Genomic DNA, 18,098 nt, shown 5'->3' with positions numbered 1-18,098 from the left:
GTTCGAGAATTGAGCTTTTGTATTTGACAACAATCAAACAATTGATGTTGGAATGTGTTTGACTATTTGCTTTACCACTGTCCATGTGACCTTAAACTAATGCGATTTATGAATGTAGTATCCAAATAGATGGTCAGCTTAGTAAATTTAACTATCATTATAATGAAGTCTGTTTCCAACAAGAAATATTTATTTTAAATAATATAGTTATGACAGATTTTGCCGCCCCGTGCAAATGCACGTGTTGCACATATGGTAGAACTGGCCCTGTTTGTGGTTGACTGTTAAACGTCCTCGATTATGATGAGGGAACTCTAGGTGAAAGTACACATAGTCTTCTTGTTGAAAGAAAAGTTAAACTTCAAATAAATGGAAACACCTGAACGAAATTGCAACTTACCAGATTAATATGGCGTCGGGCCACCTTTCGCCTTCAGAACAGCCTTGATGCGACGTGGGATGGAGGCATTGAGGTCGTGAATGGTAGCAAGTGGAATTTTACACCATTCCTTGTGCAGAGCATCGGCCAGTTCTGTGAGAGAGAATGGAGGTGGAAATCAGAGTCGTGTTTCCAAGACGGACCACAGATGTTCAATTATGTTGAGATCTGGGGATTGGGCGGGCCAGGGGAGGTCTTGAACTTCATCCCGATGTTCCTCAAACCACGCTGCAACAACGCCAGCTGGTGAATAGGTGCATTATCATCCTGAAAGATGGCGTCATTGTCCGAGAACAACATCCGGACCATAGGATGCAAGTGGTCTCCTAAAATTGCGACATAATCGTTGGCAGAGATTCGTCCGCTAAGTGTGACCACAGGACCTAATGAAAACCATGATATGGCGGCCCACAGCATCACCGAGCCGCCGCCATGTTTCACAGTTGGGCGGAGACACTGCAGATCATAAGCTTCTTTGGACGTTCTTCTGACATAAACACGGCCCGTGGTTGGGAATAGGGTGAAGGATGACTCATCCGACCATATCACACGTTTTCAGTCCTCAACGGTCCAAGTTGCATGGTCGCGGCACCATTTGCGGCGTGCGAAAGCGTTATGGTCCCTGATGAGCGGTTTGGCCCGTGCAACACGACCCCGTAAGTTCATGTCATGTAATTCGCGGCGGACTGTGATTGTCGAAACAGGGTGGGGGAGGTGCTGATTGAGTTCCTCCGTCAGTTGCTCCGCAGTGGCACGACGGTTCTGCGTGACAATGCGCTTTAATACCCGGCGTGACCTGTCACTCATGATTTTTTTGCGCCCACTGTTCCGCTTCCCCGATGTGGCTTTTCCGTGTGTTGTGTAGGCCGTCATCACCTTCGATACTGTCCCACGCGACACACCTAACACAGTAGCCACTGCCGTCACACTCACTCCACATAACCGTGCACTAACAATTTGCCCTCTTTGAAAATCTGAGAGGTCTACCATTTTACACTACCTCCATCTGCTGCAGCCACTGGACACTGCTGTTCCACTGTGCCTGACGTAGTATGGAGACCGACCTAACACACCACAACCAGCGGTCCGGCACTGCGGGCGCCACGACACCACTGCCAACCCATACATCTGACATGTTGCCAACTACAGGTGTTTCCATTTTTCTGATCACCATCTGTATATATACAATTTATGACCTGAAGAAACTTTCTCATCAAAAAGAATACTTTTTCGTTATTCATGGTGTCTACTGGAATACCAGAAAGTAAATTCATGACTTTTTCATGACTTTTCATGGCCTTTTTGTTCAAATTTTCATGACCATGGCGATAAAAAATTACCATTAGTAATAATAAACCCCTACCATCAGTGGTGCATCAGTTAAGATGAAGATCACATTATGTTCTTATTTGTCTAATGTACATAATGTCGATTAGCTGACAACTAATTTTAAAATGCAAGAGCAATTTAAAAGGCAGTAAACAAATTTTTAATTGCGGTTCAAGTATGGGTTTAAGGCTTACCAGGTTCTATAGATTTAAAAAATCTTGTGAACAGTCCCGTTACATTCAGCTAGGTTTTTTATCTGCATTTTATGTACTCTGAATTCTAAATTTATAAGTTTCGTTTACAAGAAAAGACTGATTACGTAAATAACCAATTCTTTTCCATCGTGTCATATTTGAAATTAGCGTGCATAAACATACTGATAAGACCTACTGAATTTGTTCATAATGGAACCTTCATCCTGGATGGGGTCTGATGCCTTCTTTCTTCTCTTTTTTCAAGGGTAATTTTACAAATATTTTTTCTCCCAGTCTGCATACTAGTATCACATCAAAACTTTAAAAATAAAGTGAACACAAAAATAGACATCTTGACAACTGTTTCAGTACATGCAGTATGAGGTATAAAAGTATGAAGTATAAAAATATACTCTGAGATTTCAGATTTTCATGACCAGTTGGGTAAATAAAGGACTTTTTCATGGCTTTCATGACCACTAAGCAAAATATATGACTTTTTCATGACTTTCGTGACTTTCATGACCAGTAGACACCCTGTTATTTCAATGCAGATTATCGAAATTGAAACTCTCCCCTGGATATTATAACCGGTAGACGCTATAACATTGAATTTACTTCAAATGCATTTAGGTTTTACTTCAAATCTTTATTTCAAGTACCAACCAAATAAGCGTAAAAAAAGAGTAATCAAATATAAAACAGCAGTTACCATAGCGAAAAATATGAGGTGCTGCATAGTCGATAAATCACTAAACAGAATATTTTCTTGTGGGCACAATCCAATAAATTGTCTTATTTTGCTCAGATGAGTTTTAATGTCCAGTCCATTAATACTAATAGTACCTTCTGTTGGTGGATATATTCCTAAAAAGAAGTTACGGGACAAAGTTAAAATGCAACAAATTTCTCTAATATGTAAACAGGTCACTGCATTATAATTCTATCTTTATTAAAACCTAAAATACAATGGTAGTGATTTTAACTACTTTTAAATATAATACCCTAGCGTCAATTGCCCCCTTCGCAGGGTTAAAAAAAGAAAAATTAATATGTCTCGTTAGTTAATTTTTTACTATTACTGAAGCGCTCTCAAATCGACAGAAACAAAGAAAATATAATGAAAAATCAGAAAATAATAACATGTTCCGTTAGACAGTCACTTTTACTATTACTGAAGCGCTCTCAAATCGATAGAAACAAAGAAAATATAATGAAAAATCAGAAAATAATAACATGTTCCGTTAGTCAGTCACTTTTACTATTACTGAAGCGCTCTCAAATCGATAGAAACAAAGAAAATATAATGAAAAATCAGAAAATAATAACATGTTCCGTTAGTCAGTCACTTTTACTATTACTGAAGCGCTCTCAAATCGATAGAAACAAAGAAAATATAATGAAAAATCAGAAAATAATAACATGTTCCGTTAGTCAGTCACTTTTACTATTACTGAAGCGCTCTCAAATCGATAGAAACAAAGAAAATATAATGAAAAATCAGAAAATAATAACATGTTCCGTTAGTCAGTCACTTTTACTATTACTGAAGCGCTCTCAAATCGATAGAAACAAAGAAAATATAATGAAAAATCAGAAAATAATAACATGTTCCATTAGTCAGTCACTTTTACTATTACTGAAGTGCTCTCAAATCGATAGAAACAAAGAAATATAATGAAAAATCAGAAAATAATAATTAATTTATGTAAATAAAAAATAAAATATTACTATTGTTTACTGAATTTGGATTTAAACGGCATCGTAAGTGTCACTATTCATCTCAGCAACCCTGAAAACTATGGATTCGTCAGTAATATCGGTCATTTTTGATCATTTATATATATATATCCCCCCTCCTCCTCTCCTAAATTGCACCGGCAAAGTGAAATGATAAAAGCCATCCCAGGTCTAAACCTCATCTTTGTTCGTGAGCCAAATGCTTTGCCAATATTAAGTCTACGAGCACTCCGTTTATGGGCAATGATTTTTCAATGGTATGCTCGATCTGGACATGCGAGCCCTTACGACACTCAGCGAGCGCTCTAGAATCACCATATTAAATTTGGTTAAAAAGAATTCATTCATCTCGGAAAAGTATCCAGATGACCTAACCTCTAAGTCGAGTAAAGAAAAGCTTCGCTCCAATAATTAGTAAAAATAAATAAATAAACAAATAAATAAAAGTAACAACCTACTGCGTTCAAATCCATATTAATTGCATTAAACTATTTCAGCAATCTCTGTTACTTTCATCAGTAGCTCTGGGAAACTCAGATTAAATTTTTTTTTCTCTTCTCAGAATTATATTTTGTTCCTTTTCCTTGTGTCTAGTTGAAAAATGATAAGGTTCAAACACTGGTTAACGTAAAGCCCTTAAACTCTAGTCTCAACTACAATTCTTCTTTTAAACAATCTTATAACTGCGAATACTCTGCATTAGAAATTCTTTTTTAACTACATATGCAGTGCGGAAAATGTTTTGTAAAATTATATTCACCATTGAAACAGTGGCGGCGCTTTAGGAGGGTGAGGAGGTGCGACCGCCACCCTAATATTTTTTCTCGCTGCTCTTTCGCCCCCCATTTCTCTATGTACAACCGGTGAATAATAATAATAATAATAATAATAATAATAATAATAATAATAATAATAATAATAATAATAATAATGTGTACAACCGACAATAATAATATTCAAAGCAAAACAAGTGAGACTGCCTCGCCACCCCAAAATTTTTCTTGCCTCCCCTCTTGCCCCCCCCCCACTTTACTATTATGAACCTAGCGCCGCTACTGCATTGAAAGCAGTTCTTAAAGGACTGTTGTAATCATAAACTTACAAGATTATATGCTTTCTCAACTTACCTGAAACTTCTAGTAAGCAATAGCTTCAAACTGATAATGGATTTTTAATTATTTCTAGTTTCAAATCATTAATTTTCTATAAGTTTTTGATCTGAACTAACATTCAGTTAAACTGTACAAAATTTCAGTTAAACTGTTGTCTGCTCAGTTAATTATAATATTGTTTCTTTTGGTTTTATTACCAGCAGATCTCTCTAAGATTTACTGCGTTTAATTAGTAGCCAAATTTTCACAATTTTTACTATCATTTGAAACATTTTATTCGGTTCTGTGGGGCATATTCTGTTTTTAAACTGACAAATAAAATTGATTTTGTTTAAGTAGTATGTAATTAATTTATTTGTTTCATGTGAGTTTCCAAGAGTTACTGCTGAAGGGAACAGAGATTGCTGAAACTTTAGTGCAATTAACGTGCATTTGGAAGAAAAGTGATTATATTTTTACAACAGCAAGAGAAAACTTGTTATATTTACTATGTTTCACTTGGTTGTAGTCTTGTTATTATGTTTCTTGTTTCTGTGCACAAGATGTGATAAAAAAAATACGGTGAATATTTTTTCTTTTTCTTTTCTTTTTTTTTTAGCAGCAACTACTGACGCTATAACCATTTGATGTAATTTGTCCTATAGCCTGATTCGTTAAGACAAGCAGCGTCAAGTTGGAACACGTTCTGACATGTCAATCCGCGTCCAGAGCCGCTAGAATGAGGTTGTGCTTACCGTGTCTATTGCGCATCATGGATTTCGAACAACGCGTGAACATTAAGTTCTGTTTAAAGTTGCAAAAAAAAAGTGCCAAAGAAACTCATTAAATGTTGAAATCGGTGTATGGTAATAATGCTGTAATTCTGAAGATTGTTTACAAGTGGTATATGAAATTTAAAAGCGGAAATGAGTCAGTAGAAGACAAGCAACGTTCAGGATGTCTATTAACTTCAAAAACAGAAGAAAACGAGCAAGAAGTGGCAAAAATTGTTCGCTCAAACCAGGGGCGGATCCAGGACCGACTTCTGGGGGGCGGTGGGTTGTCCTACTGCTACTTTTAAGGGCTCCAAACTTTCGGATGGGTTTTATTTATATATATAAAATAAGAAAGTTTCCTCTTCTGGGGGGGGGGGGCGATCGCCCCCTCCTGGATCCGCCCCTGGCTCAAACAGGCAAATAACTATTCAAGAGCTTTCCGAAGAACTAAACATCTTGTACAGCTCCGTACAAAGCACTTTAACCACCGATTTGGAAATGAGAAGAGTGAATGCGAAATTCATTCCCGGACTTTTGACTGACGAACAGGAGTTTTTGACCGAAAAAATATTCCTGTGTGTCCACATTCACTGTACTCTCCACATATAACATGACGCGACTTCTGGCTCTTCCCAAAACCGTGCTTAAAGGGGAAAAATGGACATCATTCGTGACATTGAAAGAGTTATGACACAGCAGCTGAACGCCCTTCCAAAAGAAGACTTTTAGAAATGCTTCTAGTCATGGATTCAACGTTGGGATAAGTGCATTGTAGCCAAAGACAGTACAGCTCACAGATGACGAGAAGAACCCTAAAACAGGGGTAGCGAGGAAAGGTCAACGACACGGTCAAGTCCATTTTCGGTTATTGAGGTGTGGTCTATAGTTACATGTCATCTGCCACTCCGGGTAAAGTTATATGTGTGCTATTCCGTTGTGTCATTTGAAACCCCCGTGCGAAAAGTGAGCGAGCCCATATCTACGTCACACTACTTCTGCTAGGGTTCTTCTCGTCATCTGTGAGCTGTACTTTGAAGGAGATTAAATCAAATTCCATGTAAGCTTATTACTTCGTTTCTAATAAAATTATCCACCTTATTTTTTGATCATGCCTCGTATACAATTATTATAAATAAGTGAATGATTGTTGCTTAATGAAAGCGTCAGTAGCGAGACTATTTGCCCCCATATAATTATTATCTTTGCTATATTTCCGAAGTACGTTGTCAATTAACATTAAAATTTAATAACAAGACAATAAAATATTCAATAATTCTGTAATTTAAAAATTAATATATTACAAAAATTATACCTGTAATCATATTTAAAATTGTAGTTTTGCCTGCACCATTGTGGCCTAAAAGAATAGTAATTTCTTTTTTATAAATGTTCATAGTCACGTTGTCCACCACAACTAGACTTCCAAATTTTTTCACTAATTTTTCCAGTTGGATCATTACTTCAGTCTTCTCGAATACTTCAAAATGAGTTGAACTCGGCGTAGTAGTCGTCTCAGGTTTCAATTTTGAAAAAGTACAACACTGTAATAATAATAATAATAATAATAATAATAATAATAATAATAATAATAATAATAATAATAATAATAATAATAATAATAATAATAATTTATTTATTATTTATTTATTGTAGGTGATAAAGACCACAGCCGAGGCCAAAAGGGTCACATGTATACAATAATATACAATAAAATATTACGAGAAAAATACAAACAAAACAAGAAAAAATTAAAAATACATCAAGTCATCACGACCAAATACAAAAAAAAAAAAAAAAAAAAGTAAATAAAAATTTTGACATAAGTTTGATACAAACTAAATTATAAAATAAAATTACAACATAACCTCGATTCAATAATTATTAAATTAAACAGGATGTATTATTAAGAATTAAAATATATTAAACGTAATAAAAATAAACAAATTAGAAAAAGATTTATAATAATACACATGGACAAATATAAACAATGTAAGTAAGAGAAAAACAATGAAAATTCAATAGACAATATACCAAACCATAGTGAATTTTGTATATTTATTAAATAAAACATTCCAAGTATCGTTTTTTAAGTATTGTAAAATTCGGATCAAAGAAATCAATTTTAAGAGATCTTTTATTTATATTGTCAACACTAGTAAATAGTGGAGAACCAACCAATTGATTATTACATAATATGGAACGGTAAACCCTAGACTTATAAAGGGGAACTTTGATATATAAATATTCAATTAAATTCACTCTAGCATGTATTATATCATGAATAAATTTGATTTGCCTTAAATTTCGCCGAACTTCAAGAACTAGTAAATCCAGTTTAGCAAGAGTCTCCCAATAATAATAATAATAATAATAATAATAATAATAATAATAATAATAATAATAATAATAATAATAATAATAATAATAATAAAGTTCTTACACACGAAACTATTCCTTGCGTTACCATGCCGTCGTTCGTTTTTCTTTTCTTTCTCTCTTTCTATTTCTTCTTATTTTCTTTTCTATTCCCTTCTGATATATGTGTATGAACGTATACATTATACACAATCACTTAAGTATGTGCATCATTTTATCTATACATAGTCAATCATAGGAATATATTTTATGTTATATATAATCAAGATTAATGTCTTTGTTTCTCCTTGTATAGTTTAACATGTCTTTAGCATTGTCGATTGTTTATTTTAGTGTTTATTTTATATGTAATAAGTTTCATTTTCACTTTTCATGTTTTATTTTCTGTATTGTTCTGTATGTCGGTAACTCTTTAACGTGCCTAAGTGTATATCCTTTTTATTCTCGTTGTAAAAAAAAAGAAAAAGAAAAAGAATTTTTTTTATGAGATCCGACTGTAAAAGAAAAATGTAAATGGTTGAGTGGAAGAAAAGATTATGCCGTAACTCCACCATTTTAAATAATAAATAAATAAATAAATAAATAAATAATAATAATAATAATAATAATAATAATAATAATAATAATAATAATAATAATAATAATAATAATAATAATAATATAATGTTTAACACACAAAATGTTACGGAAATAAGACTAGCTAAACTCTATTATTTTGGGGCCAATGAATTCAAAAATGACATCAAGCTTTGAAGATTAGATCTGGTTTTCGAGTTATAGCCTTGGTCCGAAATTACGGATTTTGCACTATTTAAATAAATTTTGCATTTTCTACATATAATCAGTTGGAAATACTGGAAGGCTGTATCATATTTTTCAGAAGGGATGAATTAAGTGATTTCATGACTTCTGCTTTTAACCTATGTGCAAGGATTCAAAACACATTTTCGGTTCCAAACAATTCGCCTGCTAAGTAAAGAAAGCATAGGGCAGTGTATGTTTCACTTTACTCTCACTAAAATAATTTCCCTATCTTCCTTATCTTTGGTTCATTTGCTTCTTTTAACTTCCATCTTTGGAAACGTACACAAACATTGCAATTCTGTCTTTTATTGTAATATTTATAAGTGAATGCTAAACCTAAGCATTGTAAATTTGAGATGTACCTCACGCATCATTGGAACAAACCAGAAATAAATGATGTCGGAAGTACTGTCGAAAAAACGTGATAAAGGAGCATAGGAATAGATTAAGCTCACTAGGCTGTAGTAGTTACAGAACTAAAAATAGTTATAAAAGTGTAGATAAACACGCAACTAAACTTGTATATCCTGGTAACTTTTACTCTTTAGCGAGATACAGAACAATGGTGTAATGTATGTAGAGAAGCGGTACACGGGGGTATTATATAACTTCATATACACTGAATTATAAACGAGTAAATATTTTTAAATTTTTTTTTTTTTTTTTTTTTTTTTTTTTTTTGCTATGAGTCTGGACCTCCTGCCCACGGCAGCGCGAAGGTCTTACAGCTGATGGTTAGGAATCTCTTGCCCAGTACAGCGCGGAGATTGGCAAGGAATATCTTGCCTGTAGCAGCGCAAGGTGGGTACTATTTTCTACCCAGTGAAGCGCGGAGATTGGAAAGGAACCTCTTGCCGTAGCAGCGCAGAGATGGGTAGTATTTACAGCGAGGTGCAGCTCGAAGTACAGACTAGAATATATAAACCGCAACTTCAGCAAAAAACTGGAAACTTGGCGACAGTAGCGCCGATAACACACGACGACGGAACTAAACACTCGATCTGACGTCACCTACGTGGAAATTTCGAAAGTGACCACAGACTAGGTTATTTTTTCTTCTTATTTTTCTTCCATTTTTTTATACAATCGTAATATTGGATAGTAGTATTCACCTTTAAAAAAAAGTTTCTGAACAATAACGCAGACGCAACATTTTGCAATTGCAGCTTGCAAGAAAAATCATGAGATATTTTTGATATTTAATATACAATCTTTCTGCTATAAAAACAAATTTACTAATTAAATATGAAATATACTTTTCACATTTGTCAATTAATGTACATACAATTACGTGTATACTGATACAAGTTTGGATAAGAACTTGTCAGATCACATTTCCAGAAGGAATATCTATATTTTTATTACAAACTATTACTCTTTCGCTCGTTTAGTTGCATTTGGGGAACAGTTTTTCTGTTTACGTATTTCGCGGAACTTAGATATTTTGAAACTGAACTCTTTTAAAAGGAAGAAAATTCTATTAATATAAAAAAAGGTGGAAAGGAACGTCCAGTCCAGAGACAGTACAAGAAAAAGTGAACATTAGCTTATCTGATCTTTGTGCCCTACATCTAACACTGAGATGCGAAGCAAACGAAAAAAATCCGCCGGTAACTATGACAACCCATGACGTCAAATTCCAAGACCGATGGCAGCGCTATCCACACACGACGACACAGATTCGGCCCACCGAGAGCGTTGATTGGTTCTTTCGCTGTGCAGACAATCCAAACTGATTTCAATAGCCCATATAGGAAGTTGCTCGTCTGTATGTATTCTAGTCTGTGGCTCGGAGATTGAAAAGAATAAAGGAACCTCTTGCCCGTAGTTGCACATAAGTAGGTAGTGTTTCTTGTCCAGTGCAGCGGGGAGATTGATAAGTTTAGGAAGTATCTTCCGCCCAAAGCAGCTTGGAGAGAAAGGTAGGAAGCAATCAGCTGGAACTGATCTTCTGCCTCTTGAGATGCTTTTTATATTGTTAGTTTTGGAAGTGGTGCCTATGGAGGAATTGTAGTTCTTTTTGATTTTTTTTTTTTTTTTTTTTTGAGACGGCATCTGTCGGCTGCTCGGTGATTCTTGTGTGTGTTGTTTGTAAGTGTGACGGGATTTTGCAATAGTTTCTTTTTATTTTTTTATTATTCGAGCATATTTAAGATGCATAGATTAGTATAAGAATACTTACTAACAGTATTCCTAACTGTAAATTTATTTAATTAAATAAAACCCCTTCTTTTGCCACTTGTATAGTTAATTGTTCATTCATACACAAGATCAAAGAATACTTCACATTATAGAAATTAAAATTACAATCATGACACAATAATGATTTCCACGTAGATGTACAGATAATAATCATATTCATATACTAAAATGGAGTAATGTATTCAGGTAAACTTTCACAGAAATGAATATCCCGTAATTATTGAACTAGAAAGAAAACTAATTAAAAAAAAACAGTAAGAAGTATTTGTATTATAACATATATTGGATTATAATTTATAACTTATACCTCCGGGACATTTCCTGTGGACATCTTAAGAAATGAGCGTTTCAAGAATAATAGTTGTTAGCCGAGTGAATTCTCCCTTTTTATTAAGTGGAGATGGTTTACTTTATTTATCACCTCTATCTATCACATTTAAGAGTACGTAAAAAATTATCCACAATTTTGACATAACTCATCTTACATTGCTCATAGTGATCATTGTCTTCGTTTATTTTATTATGCTGTTGTGGTCATGCTATGAAAGTTTGATCCTAATTCCTCTATTTGTATACCTTTTATTGCAGATAAATCATGGCGTTCCATTAGAAGTTTGCACCAAAGAGGAACAACGACCAGTGATCCGGTTTTTGTAGTCGGAAGGTGTATCAGTAACCATGACTAATTTCCAGACGATTGACACTTCATCAATAGTCATTCGTCTGTCTGACAGAACCATGTCACGTGCACGCTCAATGTCGTCATCATTTGTGACCGTAGATGGTTATCCGGCTCCTTTCTCGTGCGTAACATTTAGGCGAAAATCATTCGATTCACTGATTTTTCAATCCATTCGTAGACACTAAGTTGCGCAAGACACCGTTGCCGTATTGTGCCGAAAGTCTTTGATAGATTGCGGCCCCCTGATACACTTTCCGACCCACAAAAAACCGGATCAGTGCTCGTTCTTCCTCTTTGGTGGAAACTTCTAATGGAGTGGCCATACTCTATCTGCAACAAAAGGAAGACAAATGGAGGAATTAGGATCAAACTTTCATAGCATGACCACAACAGCATAACAATGAAACAAACGAGGGCAGAGGGCAGTACAAGCAATGTAAAAAGAGTAATGTAAAATTGCGGATAATTTTTGACTTACTTTCGCATAAAACAAATATAATAACTTTATGATGAGTATGAGAGGAAAAAATAAATGTATTTTCTAAATCGAATATTGGCGTGGGAGGCCCGGATTCGATTCCCGGTGGGAGCTCATATGGTTCAGATTCTACGTTAATCAGTAGGCCCACGTCTCATATAGCCCCGTTGCTGAACGGGACGTTAAACTCAAAATCAACTCAACTCAACTTTATAAAATATTCGTTTCCTTTCAAACATTTTTTTCTGCAATAATGTAATACAAGAATATCTATAAATATTATTTCTAGAAAATAATATTTATATGTTAGTTTTTTGTTTACTTATCTTTTATTATTTATTATTATCTGTTTTATTATTTGAATTTTATAATTTATATTTTAATTTTATTTGTTTATTTCATTCGAGAACTTGAACCTTGGATATGTTACGTATCTTTTTGAAGTTGAATTGCTATTTGAATCTAGGGTATAATATCAATAGAGATATCCCATTCTTTTTATTTCTGAAAATTGTATTGCTGTTGATCTAGTCCAGTGATATATACAAAGTGTTTCAAAACAACACTGATAACTTGGAAGGTGATTCCTGACACCAAGATAAGACAAAAAGTATTGACCAATCTGGGTATAGCACAAATGCTTCTTTTCGGAGTTACAGGCTGCCGAAAACAAAAAAAAAAAAAAATAAAATAAAATAAAATAAAATAAAATAAACTTTAAAGGACCATAGCTCCAAAACTATGGGACCTACCGTAGTCGGGTCGAGACTTCACTTCGGAACTAGTATGTATCCTATCGAAATATCCAAGTTTCAGAATCCTGCAGTACTTCTGCGACATTATTTATAGAGGTAATTGGTGAGTTCTTCAAATTATATGCCCATAGCCAAACTCTCTCTATAAAAATTGTTGCGGAAGTACTGCAGGATTCTGATACATTGATATTTAAATAGGACACATACTAGTTCCTAAGTGAAGTCTTAACCCGACTACGGTAGGTCCCATAGTATTGGAGCTATGGACATATAAAGTTCATTTTTTCATGTTTTCGGCAGCCTATAATTCTGAAAGGAAGCATTTGTGCACCCAGGTTGGTCTATACTTTTTGTCTTATCTTGGTGTCAGGAATCACCTCTCTGGATATTATGACAATATGGCCTTGTGTCCATCTTGAATAAAGAAAAACACAGCTTTCTTACAAGGCTGGCTAGAATATTTATTATTAAAAAATAAACGAGAAAAGTTTAAGAAAAAAACTAGAAAACTAGTTAATTTTTTATAATAAATATTCTAGCCAGTCTTGTAAGAAAGCTGTGTTTTTCTTTGAATCACCTCCCAAACGTTGTCAGTGTTGTTTTCAAACACCCTGTATAATGTGCTTCCCCCCTCACAAAAAAAAAATCGACAAGTAAGGCAGCTGATCTATGAGAAAGAAATTTGGAAAGAAGGAAGTAACGCTTAAAACTTACTGTACATAAAAAGTTCCACGGTTTTGGAACTCCATACTTTCCTGGGCAAACATTACCGAAATAAAATGTTATACAACCGTATATGATCATGTCTACAAAGAACATTGCAATTACGTGCCCCATCGTTATTGTATCATCAGATGTAGGTACCTGAAACATATTGGCCCATTTAGCTCCATCACCTGAAATAAATAAAAACAAAAACAAAATACTGAATATCAACGACACTAACAATGTTGATCCCTTTAATACAGCGTATCTCTTCTGCTGCGTTGCACAAAGACTTTTTTTTAAAAAAAGTGACAGTGTCACGTGTACACCACGTGAAGAAGTTTGGTTTGCATGGTATTATATTTTCTTGGGATGCTTAATTGATTTCAGAAAACATCTTCTCGCTATATATTACCGTTTTTACTTTCAAGCGATCAACATTAAAACCGGAAGTGATTGATTTGTACTACTTCCGGTTTGAATAGACCGTTAAGAGAGGGGATGGGACCTATGCTTTGAACGTTAAATTGATTCCAAAAATCCGTTTCTGGCTATTTCTTATCAATTTTGGTCTATATAGATCAGTATTGAAACCGGAATTTGTAGTGGATTTCTCTATTTCTTATCAGTTTTGGTCTATATAGATCAGTATTGAAACCGGAATTTGTAGTGGATTTCTCTATTTCTTATCAGTTTTGGTCTATATAGATCAGTATTGAAACCGGAATTTGTAGTGGATTTCTCTATTTCTTATCAGTTTTGGTCTATATAGATCACTATTGAAACCGGAATTTGTAGTGGATTTCTCTATTTCTTATCAGTTTTGGTCTATATAGATCAGTATTGAAACCGGAATTTGTAGTGGATTTCTCTATTTCTTATCAGTTTTGGTCTATATAGATCACTATTGAAACCGGAATTTGTAGTGGATTTCTCTATTTCTTATCAGTTTTGGTCTATATAGATCAGTATTGAAACCGGAATTTGTAGTGGATTTCTCTATTTCTTATCAGTTTTGGTCTATATAGATCAGTATTGAAACCGGAATTTGTAGTGGATTTCTCTATTTCTTATCAGTTTTGGTCTATATAGATCAGTATTGAAACCGGAATTTGTAGTGGATTTCTCTATTTCTTATCAGTTTTGGTCTATATAGATCAGTATTGAAACCGGAATTTGTAGTGGATTTCTCTATTTCTTATCAGTTTTGGTCTATATAGATCAGTATTGAAACCGGAATTTGTAGTGGATTTCTCTATTTCTTATCAGTTTTGGTCTATATAGATCAGTATTGAAACCGGAATTTGTAGTGGATTTCTCTATTTCTTATCAGTTTTGGTCTATATAGATCACTATTGAAACCGGAATTTGTAGTGGATTTCTCTATTTCTTATCAGTTTTGGTCTATATAGATCAGTATTGAAACCGGAATTTGTAGTGGATTTCTCTATTTCTTATCAGTTTTGGTCTATATAGATCACTATTGAAACCGGAATTTGTAGTGGATTTCTCTATTTCTTATCAGTTTTGGTCTATATAGATCAGTATTGAAACCGGAATTTGTAGTGGATTTCTCTATTTCTTATCAGTTTTGGTCTATATAGATCACTATTGAAACCGGAATTTGTAGTGGATTTCTCTATTTCTTATCAGTTTTGGTCTATATAGATCAGTATTGAAACCGGAATTTGTAGTGGATTTCTCTATTTCTTATCAGTTTTGGTCTATATAGATCACTATTGAAACCGGAATTTGTAGTGGATTTCTCTATTTCTTATCAGTTTTGGTCTATATAGATCAGTATTGAAACCGGAATTTGTAGTGGATTTCTCTATTTCTTATCAGTTTTGGTCTATATAGATCAGTATTGAAACCGGAATTTGTAGTGGATTTCTCTATTTCTTATCAGTTTTGGTCTATATAGATCAGTATTGAAACCGGAATTTGTAGTGGATTTCTCTATTTCTTATCAGTTTTGGTCTATATAGATCAGTATTGAAACCGGAATTTGTAGTGGATTTCTCTATTTCTTATCAGTTTTGGTCTATATAGATCAGTATTGAAACCGGAATTTGTAGTGGATTTCTCTATTTCTTATCAGTTTTGGTCTATATAGATCAGTATTGAAACCGGAATTTGTAGTGGATTTCTCTATTTCTTATCAGTTTTGGTCTATATAGATCACTATTGAAACCGGAATTTGTAGTGGATTTCTCTATTTCTTATCAGTTTTGGTCTATATAGATCAGTATTGAAACCGGAATTTGTAGTGGATTTCTCTATTTCTTATCAGTTTTGGTCTATATAGATCACTATTGAAACCGGAATTTGTAGTGGATTTCTCTATTTCTTATCAGTTTTGGTCTATATAGATCAGTATTGAAACCGGAATTTGTAGTGGATTTCTCTATTTCTTATCAGTTTTGGTCTATATAGATCAGTATTGAAACCGGAATTTGTAGTGGATTTCTCTATTTCTTATCAGTTTTGGTCTATATAGATCAGTATTGAAACCGGAATTTGTAGTGGATTTCTCTATTTCTTATCAGTTTTGGTCTATATAGATCAGTATTGAAACCGGAATTTGTAGTGGATTTCTCTATTTCTTATCAGTTTTGGTCTATATAGATCAGTATTGAAACCGGAATTTGTAGTGGATTTCTCTATTTCTTATCAGTTTTGGTCTATATAGATCACTATTGAAACCGGAATTTGTAGTGGATTTCTCTATTTCTTATCAGTTTTGGTCTATATAGATCAGTATTGAAACCGGAAGTTGTAGTGGATTTCTCTATTTCTTATCAGTTTTGGTCTATATAGATCAGTATTGAAACCGGAATTTGTAGTGGATTTCTCTATTTCTTATCAGTTTTGGTCTATATAGATCAGTATTGAAACCGGAATTTGTAGTGGATTTCTCTATTTCTTATCAGTTTTGGTCTATATAGATCAGTATTGAAACCGGAAGTTGTAGTGGATTTCTCTATTTCTTATCAGTTTTGGTCTATATAGATCACTATTGAAACCGGAAGTTGTAGTGGATTTCTCTATTTCTTATCAGTTTTGGTCTATATAGATCACTATTGAAACCGGAAGTTGTAGTGGATTTCTCTATTTCTTATCAGTTTTGGTCTATATAGATCACTATTGAAACCGGAAGTTGTAGTGGATTTCTCTATTTCTTATCAGTTTTGGTCTATATAGATCAGTATTGAAACCGGAATTTGTAGTGGATTTCTCTATTTCTTATCAGTTTTGGTCTATATAGATCAGTATTGAAACCTGAAGTTGTAGTGGATTTCTCTATTTCTTATCAATTTTGGTCTATATAGATCAGTATTGAAACCTGAAGTTGTAGTGGATTTCTCTATTTCTTATCAATTTTGGTCTATATAGATCAGTATTGAAACCAGAAGTTGTAGTGGATTTCTCTATTTCTTATCAATTTTGGTCTATATAGATCAGTATTGAAACCTGAAGTTGTAGTGGATTTCTCTATTTCTTATCAGTTTTGGTCTATATAGATCAGTATTGAAACCGGAATTTGTAGTGGATTTCTCTATTTCTTATCAGTTTTGGTCTATATAGATCAGTATTGAAACCTGAAGTTGTAGTGGATTTCTCTATTTCTTATCAATTTTGGTCTATATAGATCAGTATTGAAACCTGAAGTTGTAGTGGATTTCTCTATTTCTTATCAATTTTGGTCTATATAGATCAGTATTGAAACCAGAAGTTGTAGTGGATTTCTCTATTTCTTATCAGTTTTGGTCTGTATAGATCAGTATTGAAACCGGAAGTTGTAGTGGATTTCTATCACTTCCGGTATTAGCAACGGGCTAAAGATGGAAATAAAATGGATTCTTGGACTCTTAACTGATTGGAGGAAACCGGTTTTCGCTATCTATTACCGTTTTGGCTCTATAGTGATCAACGTTAAAACTGGAAATGGTTTATATCTACCACTTCTTGTAGATCACCTCAATCAACAAATTCAAATTCCTAACGTCTGACCCCTCTACATCCTGGCTATTTTTTTTTCTTATCCATGGACTAGCTCTTGAGAATTTTTGTCTCCCGGACGGACACAGACACACATGGATAGACACGGCAAATATATAATGGATTTTTGGTAAACCAGATCCATACTTGAAAATAGTACAATCAATTATGTCCCTGTACTATGCCATATTCTATTATTATATTAAATGTGGAGTTGCCTTCTGAGGGATCTTCGCCAAAACGCACCAGCTATAAGACAATATTTGAATCATTGAATATAATTACAGTTCTTTCTTAGTACATATTTGAACTTCTCAAAATTATTTGGGATCATTTGGATAATATTAAAACAGATGGTTATTTTACGCGTGGTAAAGATAACTTATTCTGATGGAAATTTGTTTTCATTCTACATTGAGTTGAAGACTTGGATTCGTTACTTCGGCTCTGGATTAATATATTCTTTTTTATTTTTTATTTTTAGTTTAACACTCTGCGATTATACACCAAGGCTAAGGGAAACGG

General features: G+C 33.9%; 1 protein-coding gene across 5 annotated transcripts in view; it reads right to left on the bottom strand.

Moving 5' to 3' along the window:
* LOC145686756 (phospholipid-transporting ATPase ABCA3-like) overlaps positions 1-18,098 on the bottom strand; it is a 156,132-nt gene that overhangs the window by 114,098 nt on the left and 23,936 nt on the right. For all 5 annotated transcript variants that reach the window (XM_081760390.1, XM_081760394.1, XM_081760391.1 and 2 more), the window contains exons 7-9: positions 13,581-13,762; positions 6,882-7,110; positions 2,675-2,829 (exon numbers count right to left, since the gene is read on the bottom strand). In XM_081760390.1, coding sequence (XP_081616516.1) covers positions 2,675-2,829; positions 6,882-7,110; positions 13,581-13,762 — 566 coding nt within the window. The remainder of the gene's footprint in view (positions 1-2,674; positions 2,830-6,881; positions 7,111-13,580; positions 13,763-18,098) is intronic.

The sequence above is a fragment of the Thermobia domestica genome, chromosome 5 (assembly GCF_964235325.1).
Source record: "Thermobia domestica chromosome 5, izTheDome1.hap1.1, whole genome shotgun sequence".
Classification (NCBI taxonomy): Eukaryota; Metazoa; Arthropoda; class Insecta; order Zygentoma; family Lepismatidae; genus Thermobia; species Thermobia domestica.
The sequence above is the reverse complement of the archived record's forward strand: the minus strand, read 5'-3'. Positions and strand labels throughout refer to the sequence as shown.